Raw genomic sequence first — 27,437 nt, 5'->3', positions numbered from 1 at the left:
TGCACTGAGCAACTTGATGTAATATATACATGGTGGAGGAGATGGCTCTATTTTCTGTGTGTCCGACATGCCTCAACCCACAGTTGGACCCAGGGAAATAAGGATATTTTTGGAAAGCCTGAGAGCATTTCAGAATTAAGAGGAAAAAGCAAATTCACTTCTTCTGAAAGCGTTGCCATAGTAACTCAGCACAATGCAGGGGGAGAAAACGCTGTCTCAACAGAGCACAGCATCTTAGATTAGCAATAATGGAGGAAGCACTTGCCCTGGGGGGACAGAAAGGCTCAGATGGTGTGGTCCAGGGCCCTGGGGACCTTGTCCTCCACGCTTATCCCATGGTCCATGGTGAGAATTCAGGGGACTGGGACAAGCCCCAGAGCCACAGCTTGCATTCAGAGGATGCTGGCTAAGAACCTTAAGAAGAAACAGCCAAGGCCTGTTTGAGATGCCCCACCTCCCTGGCTGTACCTGAGGAGCTCCTCCACCTGGCTGTGGCTTCCTGCGGTGGGGATAAGGGGGAGGAGGCTGTGCCTCTGTTGGTTCAGCTATGGGAAGTTCAGGCCACTTTCACTGGATCTCAGCAGTCAAGCAAAGCAAGAGGATGGGGAGTTTAAAAATTTTCCCTTAGGGAAGAGCTGGCAAAGGTTGCCATAAATTAGTATTTATTCTACCCCAATTAACTCGATAGCATCTTTGAAGTGATTCAGCAGTGTCATTGGAACCAAATGGGCGTCCCCTGTGTGGGTCAGCAGCCTCCTAATCAGATTAAATTCCTTGCCACTGAGCAGAATAAAGTCTCAGGGCCTTAGGAGGATGGGTGAGGAATTTGTTTGTTCAATTGTTATCTCGTTCATTGGCTAAACAGACATTTTACTGAGCACCTACCACATGCTGGGGGTGGGGGGGGGGTCAGGTTAGAAGCCAGAGGTACCAAGAAAAAAACTACGTAATCCCTATTTTGGAGGAAGAGAGAGAGAAGGGGAAAGTGGTGGGGGGTGATGAAGGCTAAGAGGAGAGGACAAAAGGAATAAAAGTGAAACTGAGCATCATTCTCCATCAGCGAGCACACGCATACTGGAGTGAAGCGGGGGCCGGGGCAACGGCAAGCCCAGGACGTTTACCTCCCTAAGTGGATCCTTTTGGTTTATTTTTAAACATCCTCTCCTCTATATGGCAAAATTGTCTTCAGTATAATCATGGCATGAAACAACAGCAACAAAAGGCCAGATTCTCCACTGGAGATGCACATCGGAATCTCCAGGAGGAGGTTCTAAAATGCTATAGTCTCCTCCAACCAATGTAGCTCTCAGGGGAACACACTGCACCCTCCTCCCCAGGGGCACCTGTATGAGCAGAAGAGGAAGGCACAGAGGTGGCCATCCTGTGCCAACACAATCCGGCTCAGGACCCCGCAGCCTCACAGTTATTTCAGTACACCCAGCTGGGTCAGAAGCCAGAGAAAACTCCCCCGACCACTACACATGATGTCCAGGAAGTCACGTCAAAACCCCCTACCTATGTATGGGAGGAAGACAGCACACTGGGTTAGGAAGAAAACAGGGCCAGAGAAGCTAAGGGAGGTGGCACCATGTGTGTGCACAATCCCTGCCAACCAGCAAAGCCTGTTCAACAGAGCTGGCCAGAGCGGAATCCCAGCATGGAAAATGCAAAATGCCAGGAGAGCAAATTAAGATGAGGATGTGACTTTTTTATTTGTTAATTTTTTTAATTTTATTTTTCCATGAGTTATTGGGGTACAGGTGGTTTGTGGTTGCATGAGTAAGTTCTTTAGTGGTGATTTGTGAGATTCTGGTGCACTCATCACCCGAGCAGTAGACACTGCAACGTATTTGTAGTCTTTTATGCCCCCCTTCCACTCTTCCCCCAAGTTCCCAAAGTCCATTGTATCATTCTTGTGCCTTTGCATCCCCACAGCTTAGCTCCCACATACCAGTGAGAACATATGATGTTTGGGTTTCCATTCCTGAGTCACTTCACTTAGAATAAGAGTCTCCAATCTCATCCAGGTCACTGCAAATGTTATTAATTCATTCCTTTTTATGGCTGCCTAGTAGTCCATCATATATATATATATATATATGTATGGTCCATCATATATATATATATATATGTATGTGTATATATATATATGTATAGTCCATCATATATATATATAGTCCATCATATATATATATATATATATGTATACCCTAGTTTCTTTATCCACTCGATGATTGATGGGCATTTGGGTCAGTTCCACGATTTTGCAGTTGTGGATTGTGCTGCTATAAACATGCCTGTGCAAGTATCTTTTTCACATAATGACTTCTTTTCCTCTGGGTAGATACACAGTACTGGGATTGCTGGATCAAATGGTAGTTCTACTTTTATTTCTTTAAGGAATCTCCACACTGTTTTCCATAGTGGCTGTACTAGTTTACATTCCCACCAGCTGTGTAGAAGTGTTTCCTGCTCACCACATCCCTGCCAACATCTACTGTTTTGTGATTATGGCCATTCTTGCAGGAATAAGGTAGTATCGCATTGTGGTTTTGATTTGCATTTCCCTGATGATGAGTGATGTTGAGCATTTTTTCATATGTTTGTTGGCCATTTGCATATCTTCTTTTGAAAATTGTCTATTCATGTCCTTAGCTCACTTTTTGATGGGATTTTTTTTTATTACTGATTTGTTTGATTTTGTTGTAGATTCTGGATATTAGTCCTTTGTCAGATGTATAGATAGTGAAGATTTTCTCCCACTCTGTGGGTTGTCTGTTTACTCTGCTGACTGTTCCTTTTGCTGTGCGAAAGCTCTTTAGAATAATTAGGTCCCAGCTATTTATCTTTGTTTTTATTGCATTTGCTTTTGGGTTCTTGGTCACGAAATCCTTGCCTAAGCCAATGTAGGGACGTAACTTTTGTTGTTCCTCAAAAGGATGCCACATGGCTGGGTGTGGTGGCTCACTCCTGCAATCCCAGCATTTTGGGAGGCTGAGGCAGGTGGATCACCTGAGGTCAGGAGTTTGAGACCAGCCTGGCCAACATGGTGAAACCCCGTCTCTACTAAAAATACAAAAATTAGCCGGACGTGGTGGCGTTTGCCTGTAGTCTCAACTACTAGGGAGGCTGAGGCAGGAGAATCACTTGAACCCAGGAGACAGACATTACAGTGAGCCAAGATTGTACCACTGCACTCCAGCCTGGGTGACAGAACGAGACTCTGTCTCAAAAAACAAACAAACAAAAAAAGAATGCCACAGTCCTGTTCCTTGGGTGGACAGTACTTTTCAAGAGGTCACTTCTTATAAGGAACCTCCATCCTATTCACCCTCTGTTCCTGAGGGGATGGCAGCTTGGACAAGAGCAAGGAGGCCTGAGACCCGCCCCAGCTGCAAGTCAACGGCTGCTTCACAGCTCCCCGGCCTCTGCTTACCCAGCTATCAAACAGACATGATGATCCCTGCCTCATCCACCTTCCAAACTCTTTAAAAGCATCAGATGAAAGAATTTTTTTCTGTGATAAAGGTACTGACATCCACTCTTTTTGTGACTCTGGGCAGAGAGGGTCTGTGGTGTGTCTTTGATCCTCAGTGTTTTGCACATAGCAGGCACTCAATAAATGCTCAGTGGCTTGTTTGGGCAAAATCAAGTCTATATTATGCTCCATAAGTAACCTGTCTGTTGGAAAGAAAATCATCTCAGAAACAAAATTGGATTCATCCTGAGAGTATGTAAGGGCACTCCGAAGGCCAAGGAAGAATGTACCTGGCAGCCCAGGAGTGAAGACAGCGCTTTAATCCTCTGTTGAGAAACCTGGGGTCCAGTTGCTGAAATGTTTGGCAAAGGGATCTGGACCACTCCCTAGCGGTTCTGACATGGATGCAGCTCAGAGTGGTGGAATTGCGAGGATGTGAACCTTAGCAGCCATGAGCAGGGAGCTGGGCAGGAGGACTTTTTCCTAAGAGGCAGGAAGTGCCACCTTTCCAATTGAAACAGGCAGTGCTGGTGTTTCAAATTATTACCATAAAGACACATGTGGAGGGCTGCAGTCTCCATGTCAGCTTTTGCAAAAGGCAGGGGAGAGAGAAAGTAGATTAACGAAAGGAAAACACGAAGATCCATTGGTCCTTTTTGTTTTCTTTCTTGATTAATGGGGAGCATTTGGAGCTGGTGATGCTCATCTCATGGTTGAGGGTGAAAGAGGACTAGGGGTTCAGGCCAAGGTGCAAAGTCAGGCTCTCTCTCTGACTGGTAGCATAGCCACACATCCAGTCACTCACTCCAAGCCCATTTTCTTTACCTGACCTGTGGTTCAACACCCTAGTGGGCAGACTGTGGAAGGTTCAGAGAAGACATATGCACATGGCAGGGACTCGATCCATGGAGTGACTTGCTGGAGAAAAGCCATGAGCAGACAAGAAAAGCTGCCTGCAAGGGCTTTTGACTTCAACATGAGCCAAAGGACCGGACCAGCTGGATAGAGGGTTTATCCTCAGAAAGTTTGATTAACTCCTCATTAAGGGGGAATGTGGTGACTGAGATAGAAGACAAAGTATTAGAATAATTGTTCTGTTGAGCATTTGTAAGAAAGCTGTGGAATTATGTTGAGATGTTTGTTTATTTATTTATTTATCTATTTATTTATTTTTAGAGAGAGGGTCTTACTCTGCCACCCAGGCTGAATGCAGTTGTGTGATCTTGGCTCACTGTAGCCTCAAACTCTTGGGCTCAAGCAATCCTCCCGCCTCAGCCTCTCAAGTAGCTGAAACTACAGGCATGCACCACCACACCCAGCTAACTTTTTATTTTTTGTAGAGACCCGCCCTGTCTGGTCTCCAGCTCCTGGCCTCAAGCCATCCTCCTGCCTCAGCCTCCCAAAGTGCTGAGATTACAGGTGTGAGCCACTGCACCTGTCCTGAGATGTTTATTTCTTTAAATATTGCCCACCCAAAGGCACATGATGGCAAATTAGTGCTACTTAAAAGAAAATACAATAAGTTAAACCCACAGAGAATCAGAACCCCAGTGAATCATACCTGCCACTGCAGACGTTCATCACACACAGCTCTAGCTCTGGTGGTGGGCTCTCCAGGCAGCCACGTTTGCTGTTTGTCACACACACAGTTAGCTCCTTAAATGAACCTATGAACTAAAATGAGGGGTGCGAATACATGCCCAATGGCAATAGATAACACCAACCCCAGCTACTCCAACAGGGAGAAGGTGCAGGAACAAAGAGCTGGGCCATCTGCACCCCATGTCTGACTTGGCTACTAAGGAGCTGTGTGACTGTGGACTAATCCCTCACCCTCTCTGGGCCTTATCGTTCTTATCTCTAAATGTGGGTAATGAAAATATTTCCCTCCTTGAGGTGCTGTGAGGACTTCTTGAGCTGACAGAAGAAAAGCCCTGAGAGTGAGGCCCAGTGCATGGTTTTAGGCACAGAGCCTAGCACCAGGGAAATGGTAATTTAATAAGCTGCCATTGTGTTTAGTTTTAGTAGCATTAGTAGTAGGTGATGGTTGTGGCATTGTCTTTGTTTTTACTATTTAAAGATGGTGCATGTTCTGGGAAGGACTTTTTCAAACTTGAGAATTATGAGCCTACTGTTTTCCTTCCTATTCAAAGGTCTACGGCAAATACACAATGGGCTATGGAAATGGGCAGGGATGTGTCTCAGGGCTCAGGGAACCCTTTACCCAGACCCTTCCCATCTCAGCTCCTTGGATGTTTGGCACAGGAGATGTGGGATTTATTCCTCTTTAGGCAGATGTGTTTGCTGGATTTGCTGATGCTGGGCTGAGTCCCTGGCACTGGGCACGGGTGGGAGAGAAGAGGCCTCTGGCCAAAGCATAGAGGTGAAGTTCCTGCCTCTTTCAGGCATGCAGCATGGGAATTGGGGGTGGCTGAGGAGGAAATCAAGTGAATGGGTGAGGCAAGGGAGAAAGACAGAGTGGGGAAGGACACTGCTCTGTCAGGGAGCTGAGCCCCGAGTCCCCAGATGGTAGCACGAGAATGAGGGTGCAGAGGATAAAAAATCTGCTGAATAAACTCAATATTCTGTTTAGCCACTCAAGCAATGAACATGCACAGTGCTGGAACTCTACACATCTTATAAAGCACGTCGCAGCTCACTTGGCTGGTCAGTGCTCGCCGTGCCAATAGAACAGCTGTCATTCCATTTTTACTGTTGCAGAGATGGTAGCTGTAGGGGGTCACCTTTGCAAAGATCACACAGCCAGGGTGGGGGCCAGCAGAGACCTGGGCCTGTGACACCAATCCCACCTCCTTCATTTTCTGTGCAGAATCAACTTCATACCAGCCCTGTGTCCTGTGCTGGGGAGCCACACAAGAACCAGCCGATCAGCTCCACAAATGACAATCTAGCCGATAGGGAGGGAGAAGTCCCCAGGAATGCTACAGAAGAGCACTGGCCACTCGGAAGAAAGGACAGTGTCTTAGCGTGTGGGATCCAGGCACCTGGCTTTGTGGGAAGGGGATTCTGAATCCAGCATTGAAGGAGGGGAGGGGGGCATCCCAGGGACAAGGCACTGAAAATTTGGGGCACCACTATGGGGAGCTGCATGTGTCTCAGCCTGACTGGTGTGGGCACCAGGAAGACGCAGTTCGGGCCCAGGCCTAGAGATGGGGTCTGCTCATGGGAACAACAGTTGGCCCAAGGACCTGGCACTGTATCCCATGGATGGAGGAAGCCACAGAAGACCCTCAGCAGGAGAAAGCTCCCTCTGGCAAGAGTGAAGAAAGGAAACAGATCAGGAAGCAACTGGAGACACCCCCCAGGTGAGAAGCACCTGCAGTCGTCCAGGGAGGAGGAAAGGCGGGGCCAAGGGCTGCAGCAGTGGCATGGGAGTTTGAATGGATGTTACTGGGTCAAGAAATACCCAACCCAGCTAGGGCCCCCTCAGCAGACACTACTGCCAGGTTAAAGAATATCCTATGAGCTATGCTGCCATGTGACAAGTGAGCACAGCACAGTGGCTGACAGCAAGGATGCCCAAACATGACCTGCAAATCCCCCTCTGCCACTCGCTCCCTGTGTGGCTTGGTGACATAACCCTGGGGCTTCAGTTTCCTCATCTGTAGAATGGGAATGATGAGAAGTGCTGAGAGCAGTGCCCGGCCCTTCATGAGTGCTCAATACATGTCAAGCTGTGTCATTACTATCTGTTATATTTGCAAAGCTGTTTGCACAAATTACCACATCCAGTGTTCAAAATAAACCCATGGGGCAGGTTTTTCGTTTTGTTTTGTTTTTTTGACAGTGTCTCATTCTGTCGCCTAGGCTGGAGGGCAGTGCTGCAATCATGGCTCCCTGCAGCTTTGACCTCCTGGGCTCAAGCAATCCTTCCACCTCAGCCTCCTGAGTAGCTGGGACTACAGATGTGCACCTGGCTAGGCTAATTTTTTAACACCACATCTGGCTAACTTTTTTGTAGTTTTTGTAGAGACAGAGTCTCACTATGTTGCCCAGGCTGGTCTTGAACTCCTGAGCTCAAGCAATCTGCCCGCCTCAGCCTCCTAAAGTGCTGGGATTATAGGCATGAGCCACTGCGCCCAGCCTGGGGAAGGTAATCTTGAGCCCCTCTTCAAATATGCAAACAGGCTCAGTCATGACTTTCTCGGGATATGCAACCAGGCTCTGGCAGAGCCAAGACTGGGGAATCGAAACCCCTTGGGCAACCTGTGGCTACCCTGCACAGGAGATAGCCCCCTAGCTGTTCCCAGCCCTGCCAGTGGCAGCCCTACTGCTGCAATGCTGTAGGAGGCACCTGGGAGAGCTGGGCCAGGCAGGGAAATCTATGGATCCTTCCCATTCTCTGTTTGAGATGCATCCTGTCTGATCCATGAGCCCAGGTGGCTGCTGCTTTCTGCTTGAGGGCACAGACTCGTGGATGCATTTTCCAACATCACTTTTAATCTTCCCAACATGCCTGAGTGTCTGGCTGTGTGGGAAAAGCCACAATGTTAACTTCAATTAAAAACTGTTCTCATGCCTCTTGCTTTGCTTGAAATGTTCTCAGCATGGGTGAAGGATTGGAGTCTTTCAAGATGTCTCCAGCAAGAAGGTAGATGATTAAAACCTGCCCCGGGAGGCCTGAGATGGTGCATAAGTATAAATAAGCCAATGTTCACAAGATTCTTAAAAGAAGGGGGAGGTGAGTTGAGGTGGGAGTTAGGGGAGAGGGGAGGTAGAAATGGTGTCATTAAGGATCTTTATTCCAATGGAATAAAATAGCATCAGGTCACAGAAGGCAGTTATTTCCAGGAGCCACAAGTTGTGTTTGTGAGTAAGTTGGACACAGACAGACGTGTACAGTGACCGAGTGAGGAGGATGTGCCTCATGAAGTGCGGGCAGGGAGGAGAGTGGAGACCCTGAGCTGAGGAAGTGAGACATGAGACACAGCACGTGGGGGCCACGTGGCTGGTTCAAATCTGAGCCTCAGTTGCTTCACCTGAAAATTGGGCTTAATTGTAATCTCGACTTCAGAGCATGGTGGTGAGGCTTAGCTGTGCTGCTCTGTGTAACACATTCAACAGAGAGCCTGGCACACAGCAAGGCAGGCGTTAGCGTGGTCAATATGGTCAGTTATGGTTATGGTGACTCAAGGGACCAACGGCACCTAAGGTTAACTTCTCCAACCTCCGCGACAGGAACAAAGAGACGTGAAGGAATTTCAGTGCCTCCACATGGTTCTCCACAAAGGATCCAGGGGTGGAGTTGAGCTTCCTTCCAGGTAGAATGCAGGAGGCCTGCAGGATTCTCTCCCAGGATGTCTACTAGCACCACGTGATTTTCCTGACCAAAAGTATAAAAAATGGACTCTACTTCCAAGGACCAATAGACATCATTCATCAGCAGGAGGCCACACAGATTCCACTTTTGCAGAAGACATCACTCCTGCATTGTTTGGCAAAAAGGAGTCTGCTGCTGGGCCGGTTCACCCTGTGTGCCACTGGGGTTCAATGAGCTCCTTCAGCCTTAACCACTCCAGTAGATGCCCTGAGGTCTAATCCTCAGCATCAGAACAGAGTGACAGGCAGCTCCAGCCATTGGAACTGGTCTTAGTTTAGCTTGTTTGTGCTGCTATAACAAAATCCCACAGACTAGGCAATTTATACGCAATAGAATTTTATTTCTCCTAGTTCTGGAGGCTAGGAAGTCCAAGATCAAGGTGCAGGCAGCTCTGGTGTCTGCTGAAGGTTTCTCTGCTCTCTGCTTTTGTGCCTTGCTGCTGCACCCTCTGGAGTGAGGAAGCCTGTGTCCTCACAAAGTGGAAGGGACAGAAGGAGTGCATTCACCGCCTCAAGGCCTTTTAGAAGGCATTAATCCATTCATGAGGGGGTTAAGCCCTCACGGTCTAATCACTTCCTAAAAGCACATTTGTTTCCTGACTGGGATAATACCATTGCATTGGGGATTAAGTTTCAACATGAGTTTTGCAGGAGACAAACATTCAAACCACAGCAAAACCCTGTAGGTGTGCCTGTGAGTCCCCATTAAGTGTCTGATGCTTGAGTTACCTTCATACTGGCTATAGCCCTGATTAGATGGAGCATACTTTGAGGCCAGCGGCCCTGGTGATTGACAACCCTGGAGCTTGAGAGGGACCTTGAGCACCTACCAAAGTCCTCTGTCAGGTATGGTGACAAGTGTTTTTGCCATACATCACAGAAGGAGGCGTGGGGAGCTGGCACCATCTACAGGTGAGGTGCAGATAAATTGTGTGAGGCTATAAAGAATTTGGACCGGGGTTTTCTGACTGCAGCTCCAGGAGTTTTTCCATCTCCCCGTGAAATAAGAGATCTTAGGGTCTACCCACTCAACCTGCATTTTGCAGACCAAAAAAACAGAAAATAGTGCAATGTCATCATAGGCACCATTTCCTGGCCAGCCTCTGCACACACATGGCCTTACCTAATCCTTACACCTCCACGACCCAGGAGAGGTCATTATCCCCACTTTACAGAAGAGGAAACTGAGCTCAGGAAGATGGGCGATGTGCTCGAGTCACCCAACTGGTTTCAAACTCGGGATTCAAACCTAAGTCAGTCTGATTTCCTCTCAAACCCTTGACCACTATGCGGTGCTGAGTTCCTCAGTGGAGCCCAGCGAGAAGGAGGAGGTTCCTCACCACTCTCCTCTCCCTAAGGTCGCACAATATGAGAGCAGTATTGTCAAGACCAAAAAGGCCCCCTTGAGGGCGCCTTGGGCAGTTCTGTATTCCCCAAGCCAGAAGCTCACAGAGGGCCCTGTCACGTGAATGCTGAATGTACAGCCAATTGCTGCTGCATGCCACCAGCATGCTGAGTGAGCTGCAAGAGGCTTGCACATTGTCTTGCTTTTTCTAATAAGTTCCCTCTGGGGAGCAGCTAGAATGGCTTACACCGCATTCCGAGAGGCTCAAGCTATCCAAATTGCATCATAAAGTCTTTACTGAGCACCTGTCCCTTGCAGGAACATTCCAAACATTTCACGTTTATTATCTCTTTAATTATTTCTTAAATCCCAGGGGGTGAATTCCTTGTAACAAAGGACACTGAGGCTAAGCTTAGAAAATACTACCCAATCCCAGAGCCTAGGTGCGACCCGGACTCTGAGATCTCTGCTCCAGGCCTTGCAACACCAGCTACCCAGGTGATTCTGCCCCACTTGGCAGGGAAGAAACAGGAGCCAGAGGACTAAGTCGGGGAGGGATAGTGAAGGAAAGAGATTTAAGTGGTCAGAAGGATGGGCTCTGAATCACAGTGATCTTGGCCCTGCTGCCTCCTCTCCATGGTCTATTCTGTACCAGGCACCGTGAGGAGGCTTCGTGAACACTACTTCAGAGAATCCCTTACAGAACTTCTGGAAGATAGGAATTATACCTCCTCTTACAGGCTGCGGAAAACGGAGGATCAGAGAGGTTCAGGAGTTTGCCCAAGATGATACAGCTCAGCAGTGGTCAAGCTGAGATGCAGGCCCAGATGTACGCAGCTGCATTTGTGAAGGATATGTATAAATGCATAGTTGGAAGGCAATTCTCCATAGAATCCTGTTCTGTATGCCTTTTGAATAGAGGATTTGATAATCTCTGTTCTGGACTATCTTTTCAAGATGTGGGTAAAGTAAGCAGCCTTGAAAAAAGACAGTGTCCCCTCTGGGGCAGAGGGCACATCTGTTTCCTGACCAGGATAATTATATCTCTCACTCTGAGGCAAAGGCTGGGCAGGTTTGTCAGCAGTCTCCCTGAAAAGAGTGGGATTTCCTAAGCTTGGGTTCCTCAGCTGTCACACAAACCCATGGCATGCGCGGAACCCACCCGGGCTGCTCCACATTGCCCCATGGGACCTGCAGAGCAGGGAGCACTGATGTGAGCATGAAGCTCAAGTTGCTTGCTGCGGTGTGAGTAATAATGCCCTTTGACTCTGGGAGTCTCATGTCTTCTGTCTGCATCTTTGAAATTTGGAAGACTAACTTGAAGGCAAAGTAAAATTGCAAACCCCTCACAGTTCTTGACATATCTGTGCTAAGCTTCAAAAAAATCAGTTGTAAAAATCCTGGAGGAGAGACGTGGCTGAACAGCAGTGTTTAGGAAGAGAGATCTCCTATCAGAATGAGTCAAAGGTTTTGCATTAGACAAGGCAAGATTTGGCCCTCACTGGCCACATTAATGAATGCATTAGGGCTAGATCCAAGGAGGTAATAGATTTTCCTGAATTATTATGTCCTGTTCTGAAAAAGCTGTTATATAAGAACACTGACAGACCAGAACCTGACCTAGCGAAGATTTTTAAAGAGAATGTGCATTTGGGAAAACAGTTGAGGAAAACGGCTACATTTAGTCCAAAAAAAGGGATGATGCGGAGGGGGGATATACCGTTTTGGTTCAAACATAATAATTCCTGGTGTCCATGCTGCCCTGCACAGTTTGTTCTTTCCCATTCACCATCTCATTTGATTCTCCCACCCATACTATGAGCTATTACTACTGTTCCCATTTAACAGAAAGGGAAACTGAGGCTCCAAGAAATTAAGCATCTTGTTCCAAGTCAAACAGCCCCAAATCATGAGTGGTGGAGCCAGGCCGGGAACTCAAGCCTCCTGCCTCCCCATCTCAGGTGCCACATTACCATATTTAAGCGGCAAAATCCCAAGGCTCGTGGCAACGTATCATAACTACCATCAGTGCACTGCACAAATGAGAATGCCGTGGCTGGGGACCATGACGTGATTTCCCCGGCAGCGCAGTGGCAGGGCCATGCTGTAGCCCAGGGAGACCTGACTCCCATGGAAGTCTCTGGTGAGGTGGTAAGCCTCCTGTTGCTAAAGATACAGACACAGCGGGTGACTCACCCTGCATAAGGGATGATGGGGAGGGATTCTGGCACATTACAATCTGTGCTTCTACATGGCGGTTTGGTCAGCGTCCCAGAATAGCGCAAACAGACGAGTCAGAACTTCCACCACGCTCCCCAACTGAGGGGTCATTATGCTCACTGCGGGCATTTATTAAGGCCTTCCACCAGCCAGGCCCTAGAGAGCTGTAAAGAGAGGCACAGCTTACTGCATTAGCCCTGAGGGTCTCCTATGCAGAGGAGAGGCAGACAGATGGGTAAAGAGAGAGATGCGACAGACGCTTTAGTGTTCCGCTGGGGGCTATGGCTTGACTCCCTGGAGTGCTCCCTCCCCAAGGCCTCATGACTGTGGGCGGGACCACATCCCTCCTTTTTTTGGTACCTCTTCCCACAGTGGGCTGCTGGAGACTGACAGGGTGAGCCGTGTGACCTGGCTAACAGTGTTCTGTAACACTGGGAGGCTTCTGGGTGACAGGTGGCCATTGGAGACTGAACAGGCAAGGGCCATCATGGAGGTGGGGCTCTGTTCCTCCTACAAGACCACCAGCTGCTGTTGGGGCTCAGCCTGGGATTTCTAGGACCACAGAAGAGGAGGCGGCCTGCCTCCTCCTTGCTGAGTCTGGCCAGCCCAGGGAGAGTCCCCTTCTGGGGGCCAGGGGTCTGCCCAGGCTCTGCTTATCTTCTGCTGCCTTCCTGATGGATTCATCAAAGTCAACATGTACTGGGCACCTCTCTGCATGGCTGCCGGGACACAGAAGTGAGCAGACAGCAGGGACCGTGTGGTGCCCTCGCTCCTTGGTCACCTTTCATAGGAGGTGAGCAGCTGTCAGGACAAGGTGCCCTTAGCGAGAGCAGGGACTTTAGTGCTTGTTCCCCAGGGTCCCCAGTGCCTAGAACGGTGTCTGGCCCATCCTCAGTGCTTGTTAACACTTGAGAATTAAATGGGCCGGGGAAAGGTGTGGATTCTGGACACGGTTTCAACCATCCCCACTCATTTTTAAAAAACAAGAATGTTAGTCAAATACAGTGAGATCCAAAAAGCCTCTGGGCTTTTAAATGGCCTCTGGGTAGGGTGACCAGCCATCCCAGTTGGCCTGGGGCTGTCCTGGTTTCAGCACTGGAAGTGGAAGTCTCCTGTCTTGAAAGCCTCTCAGCCCTGCAGAAACCGGGGTGGTTGGTCACCTTACCTCTGAGTCACCATTTTGACAGAGAAGTCCAGAGGTTTAGAGGGGTCAGCCCTCTCCAAATACAAGCCCCATTGAAAGATCTTGAGCCGGCGTCTTACCCTGTCTGGCCTCCACTCTCCTCCTGAGTCAACTGAGTCATCCCAGGTTCACACCATGGAATCGTTCAGAGGAAGAAGAGGGTACTGCGCAGAATGCCTGTAGTGCTGGGCCCAGCATGCAGCAGACAGTTTGCAGCGGGACAAGAGAGGGGTGCTGGGGACTGGGGAGTTTGAGGACGTGGGGCAAGGGTGGGGGACTTGGTGCTGTCTGGATCGCTGGCCTTGGGGAAAGTCATAATCCAGACTCAAAGAGGAGGTGCCCGGCAAGCTGATGCAAGACATAATTTTCTGTCCAGTTTCTTTCTTGTGCCTTTATTAATTCCCTGCTCTTCCTTGGTTGATTTATGAAATATTTACTGGGTCTAGCCCTGGGCTGGGCAGCAGCAATCCTGACATAAATGAGATGAGAACCTTGGCCCTCAAGGGAACCTCGGAAGGGAGGGATGCTCTGATGGTGAGCTGCTTGGAGCTGCAGGGGCAGAGGAGAGGTATAGCCTCTCCCGGGGGGAGCAAGCTTCCTGTCCTCCAACGCCCCTCTCAATTCTTTCAGCCTCCTGTGGGGTACCCACCCCCACCTCTGGCACCAGCCTGTCTGAGTCGTGGAACACCTGGCTTCAGCCACAATGCACTCTGCCCAGACAGGCTGCAGAGATGGCCAGGCTGGAAGGAGTTGTGACATAGAACCACACTCTCTGGGGCTCAGATCTGCCTCCATCTCATCCCAACACTCTACAATCCATCAGCTGTGACTCAGATCTAGCCTTGACCCCAGCTTAGCCTCTTCTCACCTGGATGACTTTGGGCAAGGCCCCAAAGCTCTCTGAGCCTCGGTATCCTCTTCTCTAAAATGGACATGCTGAATGTGTCACCTTCATAGGCTGCCCATGCAGCACAGAACTCTTAGCAGGTGCTCAAGAATCACCTACGACATCTATCCTCTTCTTCCACCAGAGGGCGGGGCTCCTGCCTCACAGGTCTTCATGCCTAGGAATGATGGCATGAAGGTATGCAATGTGTGCTCTCACGCTGTTGGCAAGGATGACAAAGACGATGAAGGCTGGCAATCACTTCTTTCTGGCTTTCCACATTCCCCAACACAGCCTGCCTGCACAGCTGGCCCTGCCTGATTGATTTGGTTATTGGGATACGCAGCAGGACCCGGGTGGAACCTCCATAGGAAGAGAAGAAGGATTGGCAGGAGGTCAGAGAGAAGGCAGGAGATGCAGGAAGGGCTGCTAAGACTCAGTGCAGAGAGACGGTTTCAGGGTGCCTGGGAGAGCACATTAGTCAGCCCCCCCTCAGGTGTCCCTCAAAGCTGCTGGAAACCAAGTCTTAATATATTTCTAATCAGCTTCCAGAGCTTCATGCTGAGGAGATGGATGAGGGGTCCTCACGACGGCTGGAAGAAATAAGCAGTGTTCCAGCTCTTGGCTAAACGGGAGGCTGGCAAACTGCGTGGGCCTCAGGCTGGAGCAACCTGCTCCCAGCATTTCCCCTCACTTTCATCCTTCTGGGGAACAAGGCTTCCTAGGACCCAGGTATTTGGGATGGAGGCCTAAAGAACCCATCTCTGCTCACTGAACTGCCCGACTCTGGGTCCTGGTCTGCAGACCCCACACCTGAATCAAAGACTGGCTCCCTCAATGTCTCGTGGAACATCCTGTCACAGGATACCTGGAAGAACTCCAAGTGGCAACGGCAGACTGTAAAGGAGTTAGGCTGGTCCATGCATGATTTGGCATCCTCACTTGTTATTCCCCAGGCTCACTTGACCTGTAGAGTATGTATGTATGTTACTCACATTCTGTGGCATTTGGGAGACAGGGAGAAAGAGAAGTGCTGGCTGGATCAGGGGCCCATAGGTGGGAGGTAGGGGTAATGGTCTAGATTTAGATTCAAGTGTCAACATTCCTCTTCCCACAATGGGAGAAAAGGAGGAAGGGTGGAAATATAGCTGTTAAAAACACAGGCTTATGAAAATTCCACGTCCAGCCAAAATGGAGTAACAGGGAATAGATTTACCCTCCCAACTGAAACAACTGAAAAACCAGATAAAATACATGAAAATGATTTTCAGGACAACAGACATTACACAATGAAGGACAGTGACCCTCGAGAGATGGGAAATTGGCAAGATGAGCCATACAGGTGCTCCGGTTTACTGCCTATGGAAGGTTTCCAGGCCATGGAGCAGGAAACTCAGGCAGGGCTCAATGGACTCTCGAGTTGAAGAATGGAAATGAGAGTCTGAGGAGAGTGAGGCAGCTGGAGACCGCATGGCAGAGTATGGAGAGAAGACAGCCGCCCACAGAGAGAACCCTGGGGTTTGAGAGAGGGACCACTCAAACATTCAACAAAGGACAAATGAGTGCATGTTTGTACAGAAACTGCCTGAGGCAGGGCAAGAATCACCCAAAAAATTATAGAAAATAGTGTCTGGAACCCATATAGGGTCAGAAATAGTGCCCGTTTCCATCAGCCATCTTGAAAATCTCGTCATTTATGAGGCACTGAGCAGGTAGAATACTCAGAACAGCATTGCCTTAGTGATGGGGAATAATTACTCTTAGATTAAATTTGGCTTGATCCTGCCTAACAAATCTTAAAAACAGTACTTGCAAAAATCAAACTGTTCTCAAGCATCTGAACTGCATCCCAGAACAAAGCACAAGAATATTTATGGGAATACAAAAATATCTAGCATACACCACAGTAAAATTCACAATGTTTGGCATCCAACCAAGAATCATCAGGCATGTAAAGCAGCAGGAAAATATGAACCATATGAGGAGAAAAGGCAATCAATCAAAACCAATCCAGAATTGACATATTTAGAATTAATAAGTGAGGACATTAAAACAGTTGTTATAACTGTATTCCATATGTTCAAAAAGCTACAGGTAACAATGAACATCTTAAGAAGAGAATGGAAGAGATATGTTTTTACATAAAAGATCCAAATTAGCTTCTAGAGATGAAAACTATAATATCTAGTATCAAAAGTACACTGGGTGGGGCTATTATTAATAGCAGATGAGATATTGCAGAAGAAAACCTTGTTAACTTGAAGACATACCAATAATAACTATCCAAATAAAACACAAACAGAAACAAAGACCAAAAAAAAAAAATGAAGAGACTATCAGTGAGCTGTAAGACAACTTCAGGTGACCTAATATATGTGTATTAGTCCCAAAAGAAGAGGAGAGAGAAGACAGAACTATATATATATATATAGTTGAGGCAGGAGAATGGTGTGAACTCAGGAGGCAGAGCTTGCAGTGAGCCGAGATCATGCCTCTCACTCCAGCCTGGGCGACAGAGCAAGACTCTGTCTCAAAAAAATAAATAAAATAAAATAAAATAAAATAAAAGCTTCAACACTCCATTTAAAAAGCAGAGATTATTAGATTGGATTTTAAAATAGGCTCTTAAAAATTTATGTCCACAGAAAAACCTGAACACAGATGTTTATAGCAGCTTTGTTAATAATTGCCAAAACTTCAGGTGATCTGCCTGCCTCGGCCTCCCAAAGTGCTGGGATTAGAGGCATGAGCCACCACACCTGGCCCAACATGGCAAAACCCTGTCTCTACTATAAATACAAAAAATTAGCTGGATATAGTGGCAGACACCTGAAATCCCAGCTACTCGGGATGCTGAGGCAGGAGAATTGCTTGAACCCAGGAGGTGGAGGTTGCAGTGAGCTGAGATCATACCACTACACTCAAGCCTGGATGACAGAGCGAGACTCCATCTCAAAAAGAAAAGCAAAAACTTGGAAGCAAACAAGAAGTTCTTCAATAGGTGAATGGACAAACCAACTGTGGTACATCCAGACAGTGGAATATTATTCGGCACTAAAATGGAAAAAGCAGGCTGGGCCTGGTGGCTCACACCTGTAATCCCAGCACTTTGGGAGGCCGAGGCAGGCAGACCACCTGAGGTCAGGAGTTAGAGACCAGCCTGGCCAACATGGTGAAACCCCATCTCCACTAAAAACACAAAAATTAGCTGGGTATGGTGGCATGCACCTGTAATCCCATCTATTCGGGAGGCTGAGGCAGGTGAATCACTTGAACCCGGGGGGCAGAGATTGCAATGAGCTGAGATCACGCCACTGCACTCCAGCCAGGGCAACAGAGTGAAACTCCATGTCAAAAATATAAAAAATAAATAAAAATAAAAAATAAAATAGAAAAAGCTATCAAGCCTTAGGTGCATATTACTAAGTGAAAGCAGCCAATCTGAAAAGCTACATACTGAATAATTCCAACTATGATACCCTGGAAAAGGTAAAACTGTGAAGATAGTAGAAAGATCAGTGATTGCTAGGAGTTAAGGGGAGGGAGAGGTGAATACATGCAGCCCAGAGGACTTTTAGGCCAGTGAAAATACTGTCTATAATGTGGATCCATGTCATTATACTTTTGTTCAAGCCCACAGAATGTATAACACCAAGAGAGAACCCTAATGTAAACTATGGACTTTGGAGTGTTTTGTTTTTGTTTTTTGAGATGGAGTTTCACTCTGTCGCCCAGGCTGGAGTGCAATGGCTCGATCTCAGCTCATTGCAACCTCCGCCTCCCAGGTTCAAGTGATTCTCCTGCCTCAGCCTCCTGAGTAGCTGGGATTACAGGCGCCCACCACCACGCCCAGCTAATTTTTGTATTTTTAGTAGAGACAGGGTTTCGTCATGTTGGTCAGGCTGGTCTCAAACTCCTGACATCAGGTGATCCACCTGCCTCGGCCTCCCAAAGTGCTGGGATTACAGGCATGAGCCACCGCGCTCAGTGACTTTGGAGGATTCTGATGTGTCGATGTAGGTTAGTCAGTTGTGGCAAATGCACAGCTCCGGTGGAAATGCTGATGGTGGAAGAGGCTGTGCATGAACAGGGGCAGAGGGGCATCTGAGAAATCTCTATGCCCTCCTCTCGATTTTTCTGTGAACTTAAAACATCTCTTTAAAAAAGTTCTTAAAAATAATAGGCTGACGTGATGCAGAGACCTGTGTTTGATCCCCAGCTGTGTGCCCTCTAAGCTTCAGTTTCCTCACCTATAAAATGGATCTGAATGTGCCTATTCCAGGGGGCCATTGCAAGGATTCAGTGAGATTCTGTGTGTTGCTCAGCACAGGGTTTGTCTGCTACCTCAAAGGCATCTGTTGAATGGTAGCTGTGATGGGAAGGTACAGGGATGTCTTGAGGGGACACAGTGAGGAGGGAGTGAACACAGATGGGTCTCCATCACCTCAGTGTAGAAAGAGCTGGAGTGCAGGACCTGAGCAGGACAGAGCGCACAGCAAGTGCTCCCTAAACACTCAAGCATTTCATTGGAGACCGGCCATCCACCTGCAGATGTCCCAGTTCTCTTAGCTTTGTCAGATTCCATTGTTTCAAGTCATATGTCTGAAATCTTAAAACACTAGAAATTTGGTCTACAAAAATCACTGGAATGTTTACTTCTTGAACTGCTCATTACACCTCTGCATAAAATGTGGCCTTATACCCTCTCCTGAAGCAGGTCTAATTAGAAGGATAAAATATTTAAATCTTTGCAATGGAAACCTGAAGTACAACCAGACAAGCCCTAAGATAACAGACAATTTGTATTTTAATATAATTCTTGCTTGAAGAAAAAGAAGCACTCATTGGCTGAAGAAAGTATTCTCTAAGAAGCAAACTGCGAGATTCCCTAGAATTCTATTTTTCTGGGCAGTGATATGTTCCTCTGGGGACCGACAACTTCTGCTAGTTTCTTGCATATCTGTCAGAATGAGGCCCTTCCCCATAGCTAAGACAGTTTCAAGAGATAACAAAATCACCTCTCCAATAGGAAGAGATGTCTTTTGTGTCTTTTTTCCCCTCCGTGAAAAATGATTAAAATGCAAATTAACTGTGAGTCTCTCAAGGTCCTGGGGGTAAAGAGAAGGGGAATTAGCAGGGGATATGCCAGCATCTCAGCTGTGATTAGAAACACGTGTAGTGTCTCCCAGAAGGACAGGCCCAGTGTTAATATGATGTTAATATGTAGGTGAGACTGAATCCTCCCACCTGGCAAGGGCCAGATTCCGAGAGATAGGCGAAAGAGAGAGGTGGGGGAATTCCCAGCTCCTGAAGCACAGGAAGCCTACTTGGATCTCCCCAATATGAAGCTGAACCAAATAAAATGGTCATTTGATAGGTCAAAAATGGTCAAATGTCAGCAATTTCACATGGTTCAGCCTAATAAAGCCATGGCCTACCTCCTTAGTAATAAGTGACTTTTCTACTGGGCTTGGCAGTATTTTAAGGTTTTGCCAAGCTCTACACACCCTTGTTTAGTCTAGAGATAATACACTGGCAGCCCCGGGATGAATCCAACCCACACACCTGTTTTGTTTGGTCCAAGTAGTAGCCAGTCCCCAAGGACAATGACCATCCATTCTGTCCCTTGCTCCTAGACACACACACTACATCAAGAGCTGGAATCCGACTCCCCTCCCTTTAAATCTGGGCTGGCCTGGAGACTTTCTTGACTAAAAGAATGTAGTGTTAATGACATTCTGGGACTTCTAGGCAGGTCCTATGAAGCCTCCAGCTTCTACCTGGAACTGCTGGAACACTCTTTCTTGGGGGAGCCAGCACCATGCAAGAAGAGCAACAACCTTGGGACCTCCATACTGGGAGGAAGCCCAAGTCACCTGAAGAAGCCCTTGCAGGATGAAATCCCAAGAGGAGAGTGGCCAAGTTGCCTAGAGGCACCAGACAAGTTCAGAGGAAACTACACGCTGGAAGCCTAGACTCCAGCCCCTACTGTTCCAGCTGATGTCACTGGGGCAAAAACAAACTGTCTAGCCAAGCCCTTCCTCAATTCTGGTCCCACAAAATCGTCAGCACAATAAATGATTGCTTTAAGCCATTAAGTGACTGAAGTCATAAGCAGTAAGTAACAGAAATAGTCCACACCATGGTTGGTAGGTCTGGTAAAAATTTCTAATTAATTGTTAACATTAAAACACCCAGAGTGCATGAGAAAATCAAAATTTCAGCTTTCTTTTAAACACAGAAGCACCTGCAGCCCCAGGCCTGTGTTTCTGCATGGCATGAGCAAGGGGCCAGAGCTCCAGTGCCCCATCCAGGCCAGGCTGGCCAAGCTCTCCAAGGCATCACAGCCCCCACTCCATCCAACTCCACTCCATGAGGTCACCTGGCTGGTTTCGGGCTCCCTGGCCTCATACACCCACCCCCTCACCACCTGACCCCTCGGCTCCAATGGCCACTAGCAACTCACACTCCCAACAGGAGATACTGTTTCAAGCCCTCTTGCCTTTGTGCACACAGTTCCCTCTGCCCAAAACACCCTCACTCCTGTGTCTGCATAACCGCCATGCATCTCTCAAACTCAGCTCAAGTCAAAAACCCCTGAAGGCTTGCCTGATCTCTGGGCTCCCGGGGCCCCTGTGTTTACCCCCATCTTGTTATCTATCACTTGGAAGGCTCTGAGGCACATCCCTTAACCGAAAACATTCCATGTAGGGAGGGCCTGGCACACAGGAAACATTTTCTAAGACACTAAATGAACAGTTCTGTGAGGACACAGTTTTGTCCCCATTTCACAGATAATGAAACTGAGGTTTAAATAAGTGATCTGTTCACTGCTGCCCCAAGATCAACAGCTGCTAATATGAGGGCCAAGATGCTTATCCTTTACGGGTCTTCAGAACCTGTTGTGGGTTGAATTGTGTCCCCTCGATAGGTAGAATGAAGTTCTAATCCTGGGTCCTCTGAATATGTCCTTATTTGGAAACAGAGTCTCTGCAGATGTAATCAAGTTAAGATAATGTCATTAGGGCGGGCCCTAAGCCAATATGGCTGGTGTCCTCATAAGAGGAGAAGAGACTCAGAGAGACACACTGGGAGAATGCCACATGACGATGCAGGCAGAGACTACAGCAATGTGTCCACAAGCCAAGGAATGCCAAGGACTGCAGGTAACACTGTGATGCCAAGAGAGTAGCCTGGAACAGATTCCACTCCCACCCCCAGCACCTTCAGAGAGACTACTTTGGCCCTGCTGACACCTGGATTGTGGACTTCCAGCCTCCAGAACCGTGACAGAATGAATTTCTGTTGTTTTAAACCACCCAGTTTGTAGTAATTTATCACAGCCTTAGGAAACTAATAGAGATTGGTTCAAGAATTTGTTTTAAAATGTACATGGCTGGGTACAATGGCTCATGCCTGTAATCCCAGCACTTCAGGAGGCCGAGGCAGGCGGATCGCTTGAGCCCAGGAGTTCTAGACCTGCCTGGGCAACATAATGAGACCTCATTTCTACTAAAAATAATTTTTAAAAGACTAGCCAGCCATGGTGGCGTGTGCCTGTAGCCCCAGAGACTCAGGCAGTTGAGGTGGGCAGATTGCTTCAGCCTGGGAGATTAAGCCTGCAGTGAACCATGATCGCACCACTGCACTCCATCCTGGGCAACAGAATAAGATCCTGTCTCAAAATAAAAAAGAATAATGATAATAAAATAAAAATGTACACAAACACAACCGCCTGGATGGATCAGAGGATGAAGCTGATCCACAGAGGGTCCCTGGGCCCCCCAGCTCTTGCAGGGGTACTGCAATGACATGAAAGGATGGTCCTGCATCAGTGGATGTGGCTCCGCTCCTGGCCCTCTGTTTGCCAGCTGAGCCTCCCTAGCTATTCATTCCAAATCTCCCTTTCTCGATGATGGGAATAATAAAGGCACCCACCTCAACTACAGGTTTCCCACCTCTGGCAGGTGTGGCCTGGAGAGAGGGAGAAGCTCAGTTTTGGAGCAAGTTCCAAGGCTATGTCACTCTGGGCCCAAACATTTTAAGTTGCTGAATTGACACTGTGTTAGGTGACTTCCAGTGACCACATGAGTTTTTAATGGCCTAAGGGTGACCAGAGAGCCGGGGATCTGTTTCATCCAGGGAGGGAGAAGTGGGAGGGTGGATGTATCCTATAGGGTGGGCTTACACTCTGAGTCTCACCCTTCATTGACCACTGGGATCAGCTGGGGAATGCAAGGAAAGTGCTGGTGCCTGGCTCCCACCCCTAGAATCTGATGGGAGTATCGGAGGTGAGACCTGGGCAGCAGGACTCTTGAAAGCTCCCAGGTGATTCTAATGGCAACAACATTTGAGAACTACTGGCTTGAAACCACTCACTGCAGGGACGGGACAGTGCAAGACAAAAAGAAGGTTGAGCTTTTAGACCTGAGGCGTGCTTTAACAGGAGAGTTACACCATAAGAACAAGTGAAGGAGCCCTCCTGTCTCTGTTGTCCATCCCATTCCCCCAAAATGAATGCTGGCTTAGCATGCAAAACGTTCCTGAAATGTTCACTCCCTTCCCCCAGCATGATGGCCTCTGTGTCACTGCACTTCTTGGATGATGTGGGCTTCCCCTGGAGCAAGTGAGCATCCCAACGGGCCCAAGTGGAAGCTAAGGCTTTTTAGGACTTGGCCACAGAATGTCACCAATACTGCATTCTCTTCACCAAGAAAGCCACTAGACTTTCTCTTCACCAAGGACAGTCCCAGATTTAAGGGGAGAAGAATCAGATTCCAGCTCTTGAAGTGGTGGGCAGCAAGCATGTCCAGGAGGGAGACAGGGAATGCATGGCGGCTGTCTTTGAACATGCGTGATCCTGCCAATGACACAGGGATTTCGGACTCAGTCCTAAAAGACTGTGATTCTCCCCTTGTCCCCAGCCCACTGGACATCCAGGTGGCCCTGTCCTCTTGGCCACTCCTGGCCAAAGAGAAATGAATGCCCTTTTTCACTGTTCACATCCTCCAGAGTCTCCAGAGACTCAGGCACTGTGTGGAGTGGGGCTGGGGTGTTTCCAGGGTGGGGGAGAGGGCAACTGGGAGCCTCCAGGGCTCAGAAGTAAGATGGGGCCCACGAGCACACTCTCAGTGCCTGCAGCCTCTCTTACACCGTCATACAGCCACGTGTACTGCACTAGGGAGGGCACCTCTGTCTAAGAGGATTTGCCAGATAACTGGTGTCTACTCTGTACATCCAAAGAGGATATCTATTTAATGCTTAGCTTTTGAGTGGAAAATCTTTCTAAAATGGCTTATGTGTTCTGGGTCTTCATAAGCCAAAAACAGGAATCACATTTAACAACATGGGGAAGAAGAAACGTGGGCTTGGAGTCACGTGGATCTGGTTTCACTGACTTAGTTAATCACACAAGCGTGCATGCCCAGCCCCAGGCGTCCCTCCAGCTTCTATCCTCTACAGGGGCTGAGGTTTTCCCAAGGGACTGCTTCAACTATATGCCATTCTCCTGCTCAATAACTTGCAATGGCTCCCACTGCCTTACTGATTAGATACAAACTTCTCACCCCAGCAATCAGCACCTTCTATAATCTGGCCCTGGCCTCTGTCTCCCAGCCCTCCTGCACCCCTATCCTCTAGCTTTCTGAAGAACTCTGTGAATATTTTCTGGACTTCCCTATCTCAATATCTCTCCACCTAGAACAGTCTTAACTCCCAGGTCCACCAGGAGATATATGCCTATAGTTCTAATCCATCTACAGCCCCCATTCTCAAAGTCCTGATGATGACAGCTGTTCAGTGGCATTGGCATTTGACACTTTGAATTCACCATCTTTTCCTGTTAATGTCTTTTCATGAACATACATCTTGTCCTCATCCAATCCTCTAATAAATACTTGAGGACCTACTACGTGCTGGGCACCTTCTTCAACCCAGCCCTTTAGCCATTCCCCTCTTTGTGTCTTAGCCGGGCCCATCATTTCTCGAAGCTTTTATAAACATGCAGAAAGAAAATCTACGTCCTATTCAAGTTTGTCCCACAGGATCCCTGTCCCAGTGCCTGATACGGAGCTTGTCACAAGGCAGGTACTAGACATTTGCTGAGCAAGTGGATGGATGCACCAACATTTCGCTGTAAACTGCCCCCTGCTGAGGGAAAGACTGCACAGGGAGACAGTGACTGTCACACACACCTGGTGGCCACAGGACACACCAGGAGCAGGGTCTGAGCACTTGCTCCAGCCAAGCACTGCGAAGTATTGCAGGTAGGGAAGTAACAGTTCCCATCCTTATGGGGATAATGGGATGAATCAACAGCAGAAAGCAATCTGCTAGAAAGGCACAATAGTAAGCCCATTTCCCAGAGGGAAGAGAAGAGAGAAATCATTCTGAAATAGATCTGTCCTGTACCTTACATCGTATCTTTCTCAGGATGAAGCAATAAGGTGGAAAACCCTTTGCAGATACTCAGGCCCAGATTTGAAATCCAGTTCTCCTCCTTGCAAATGGCATGCTCTTGGGCAAATTATTTAATCTCGTTTAGTGTCCCGACCTGTAAAATGGGGCCTCCGTCATGGACTTGTAAGGATTTGCTGTGATAAAATATGCCAAGCACCCAGCGTCTGGCACATAGTAGGTGCCCAACAAACCTTAGCGTCTGTTCTCATATGTGTGGTACTTCATGTTTCTGTTCCTTGCAGCTAGCACAGTACTGCGCATGTAACCAGTGTCAAAAATGTGTCAAGGAGAATACATTGACCAAGTGGAATGTGAATTGTAAACAAAAAAGGAAAAATAGGAACCTGGTCTCTGGGCAGATTCTGCCTAAAGACGTTAAAAAGCCCTGTATTTATTTTGTCAAGTTGCCATGGCAGCAACTGATGCTCCAGCCAGCTCCAGGGTTAGCAAGGATCAATTTATCTTGTAACCATGGAAATTCCGGAGGTTCAGTGGGATCCAGAGGGGAAGGCAGACACAGTTCTTCTCCAGTCTAGAAATAAATCCTGGAAAGCCTCCTTAGTTTTCATGTAGCTAAAACCATCATTATCTAAAATGATGTTTACATGACAATTTTTATAAGTATGGATTTAGGCATAGGAGATGTAAAATCAGGCAAAAAAAAAGGGGGCCAGCGATACTCAGAAGGGCAATTAGCATCATGGAAAACTTAAGGGGCTGCCGGAGAGCCAGGATCTAGACCCCCAGAACTAACTTGGGGCTTCCGCATCTTTTAAGCCTCCATTTGCAGACTCGCTGTCCACACACAGTCTGGATTTTGCTGTCACATTTTAAACAGGCTTCCACTACAGGTGAAGGTTGGGGAAAAAGCAAGTGTCCCCTCAAACTTCATTCCCTGTAAAAGAAAACAGCAGCAGATGGGGTCCCTGCCACACACCCTGGAGACAGAAGGGAGCCTGGGTGGCCTCCCGACCTCTCTGCTCCCACCATAACCAACCAACACAACCAGAGAAGGTGCAAGACGTGGCTTTGGTAGATTGGGACTTACTCTCCCAGGCCAAATGCAGCCCTTCCCTGGAGCCAGCTCTGGGTCTTCTCTAGGGTCACAGACTGATGGAGAAATCCGGGATTTGTCTTTGTTCTGGCTCAAGAGAGTTAAGGCACGGAAATAGAATCATCACCCAAGCTCAGAACTCCAGGGCATTCTGCTGGAGGAAAATTCAAGCTGTGAGAGATTTGTTTTTCCGGCCACTGGGAGCCTGTTTGTGTCGGGGAGGGGGGTGGGGGGGTTCTGGCCGCGCTGGGCACTGGTGGCTCCATCAGACTCTACACAAAGCAAAACAGGACAAACGACCGCGGCGCGTCGACGCTTGGCGGGTCACGGTCACAAAGCGGGTCTCAGCGCCTTCCTCAGGCGGCGGCAAAGGGGGAGCTCGAGGTCACCGGCAAGAGACAGATTACTGGCGCCTCGGGAAAACAGAGTGGGGAAGAGCGAGACTGTGCGCCCATCCACGTTCGCGCGGGTCTGAGCTGGCCCGGCCTTGGAGGGCTCCGGGACCCCAGAAGGGGGACAGCAGTGGGGGATGGGCAGGAAGGGGGCGACTCGGGCTGTCCGGGCTCCTCGCAGCCTTCCTGCCAACGAGAGGGGCCCGCGTGGGAACAGCTCGAGCCGCGGGGGTGCGGGGCGCGCAGCCCGCCCCACCCCGGGAGAGCCGCGATCGCCGCCCCCGACGCGTGCACCAAGTGGGGGTGCCCGGCTCGGGACAAAGGACCGGGACGCGGATCGCGGGCGGGCGCCACTGCCCAGCCCCAGCGTGGAGGGCGAGACCGTGGCCCCGAACCTCCCCAAACTTGGTGGCCCAGGGCGCGTGGGGAGGGCGCCCCGTTACCTGCGCGGCCATAAAGGAGAGATCCATGGTGTCGCTGCAGCCAGCGCTCGAGTCCTCGCTGCTGCCGCTGCCGCTGCGGGTCAGCCGCCTGCACAGTTGGCGGGGATCGGGCTGAGCAGCGAGCGTCCGGAGACCGCACGGCGCCCTCGGCAGTCTCTGGGCTTCTGGCTCCGGATCTCTACTAGGCGGAGGGCCCCGAGCGCGGGGGCGGGCGGGGCGGGGTGGGGCGGGGCTCGGGGGACGGGGAGCCCCTCCACGTGACCACTCCCGGCCCCACCCCCGGGGCGGGGTCCGTCAGAAACCCCAAGCGCTCGCAATCGCCTCCCTTCGTGGGCGGGATGGGGAAACTGAGGCCCGAGGCCGCCCCGCTGGTTGGTGCAAGAACCAGCCTGCAACCCAAGTCCTGAGCTGTTGGCGCCACGCCCCGTGCAGTTGAACCCAACCCACCCGGGGCTGTGGGCAGCGCTCTCTTGGGGCTGACGCGTTATCCCGAGCCTGAGGACCAAGATCGGAGTGACCTGGCTTTCCACGCCAACGCTCCTCCCAGAGTCCGGTGTACTCCCGGCTCGGCATCTGGGCAGAACGAGGTTTAATCCTAGCCCTGCTTTGTTGTGCAGCTTGAGCAAGATAGTGTCTTT

General features: G+C 49.0%; 1 protein-coding gene across 2 annotated transcripts in view; it reads right to left on the bottom strand.

Moving 5' to 3' along the window:
- C15H14orf132 (chromosome 15 C14orf132 homolog) overlaps positions 1 to 27,013 on the bottom strand; it is a 54,224-nt gene extending 27,211 nt beyond the window's left edge. Inside the window, exons 1-2 of one of the 2 annotated variants that reach the window (XM_063698168.1) lie at positions 26,800 to 27,013; positions 25,959 to 26,118 (exon numbers count right to left, since the gene is read on the bottom strand). Coding sequence is in view for 1 of the 2 variants with exons in the window: in XM_019010081.4 (XP_018865626.2) it covers positions 26,800 to 26,826 (27 nt within the window). In the remaining variant the exon portion in view is untranslated. The remainder of the gene's footprint in view (positions 1 to 25,958; positions 26,119 to 26,799) is intronic. The other variant, XM_019010081.4, reaches the window with a different exon arrangement.
- Between the last annotated feature and the right edge of the window lie 424 nt (positions 27,014 to 27,437).

This window comes from Gorilla gorilla, chromosome 15, assembly GCF_029281585.2.
Source record: "Gorilla gorilla gorilla isolate KB3781 chromosome 15, NHGRI_mGorGor1-v2.1_pri, whole genome shotgun sequence".
NCBI classification, from domain to species: domain Eukaryota; kingdom Metazoa; phylum Chordata; class Mammalia; order Primates; family Hominidae; genus Gorilla; species Gorilla gorilla.
The sequence above is the reverse complement of the archived record's forward strand: the minus strand, read 5'-3'. Positions and strand labels throughout refer to the sequence as shown.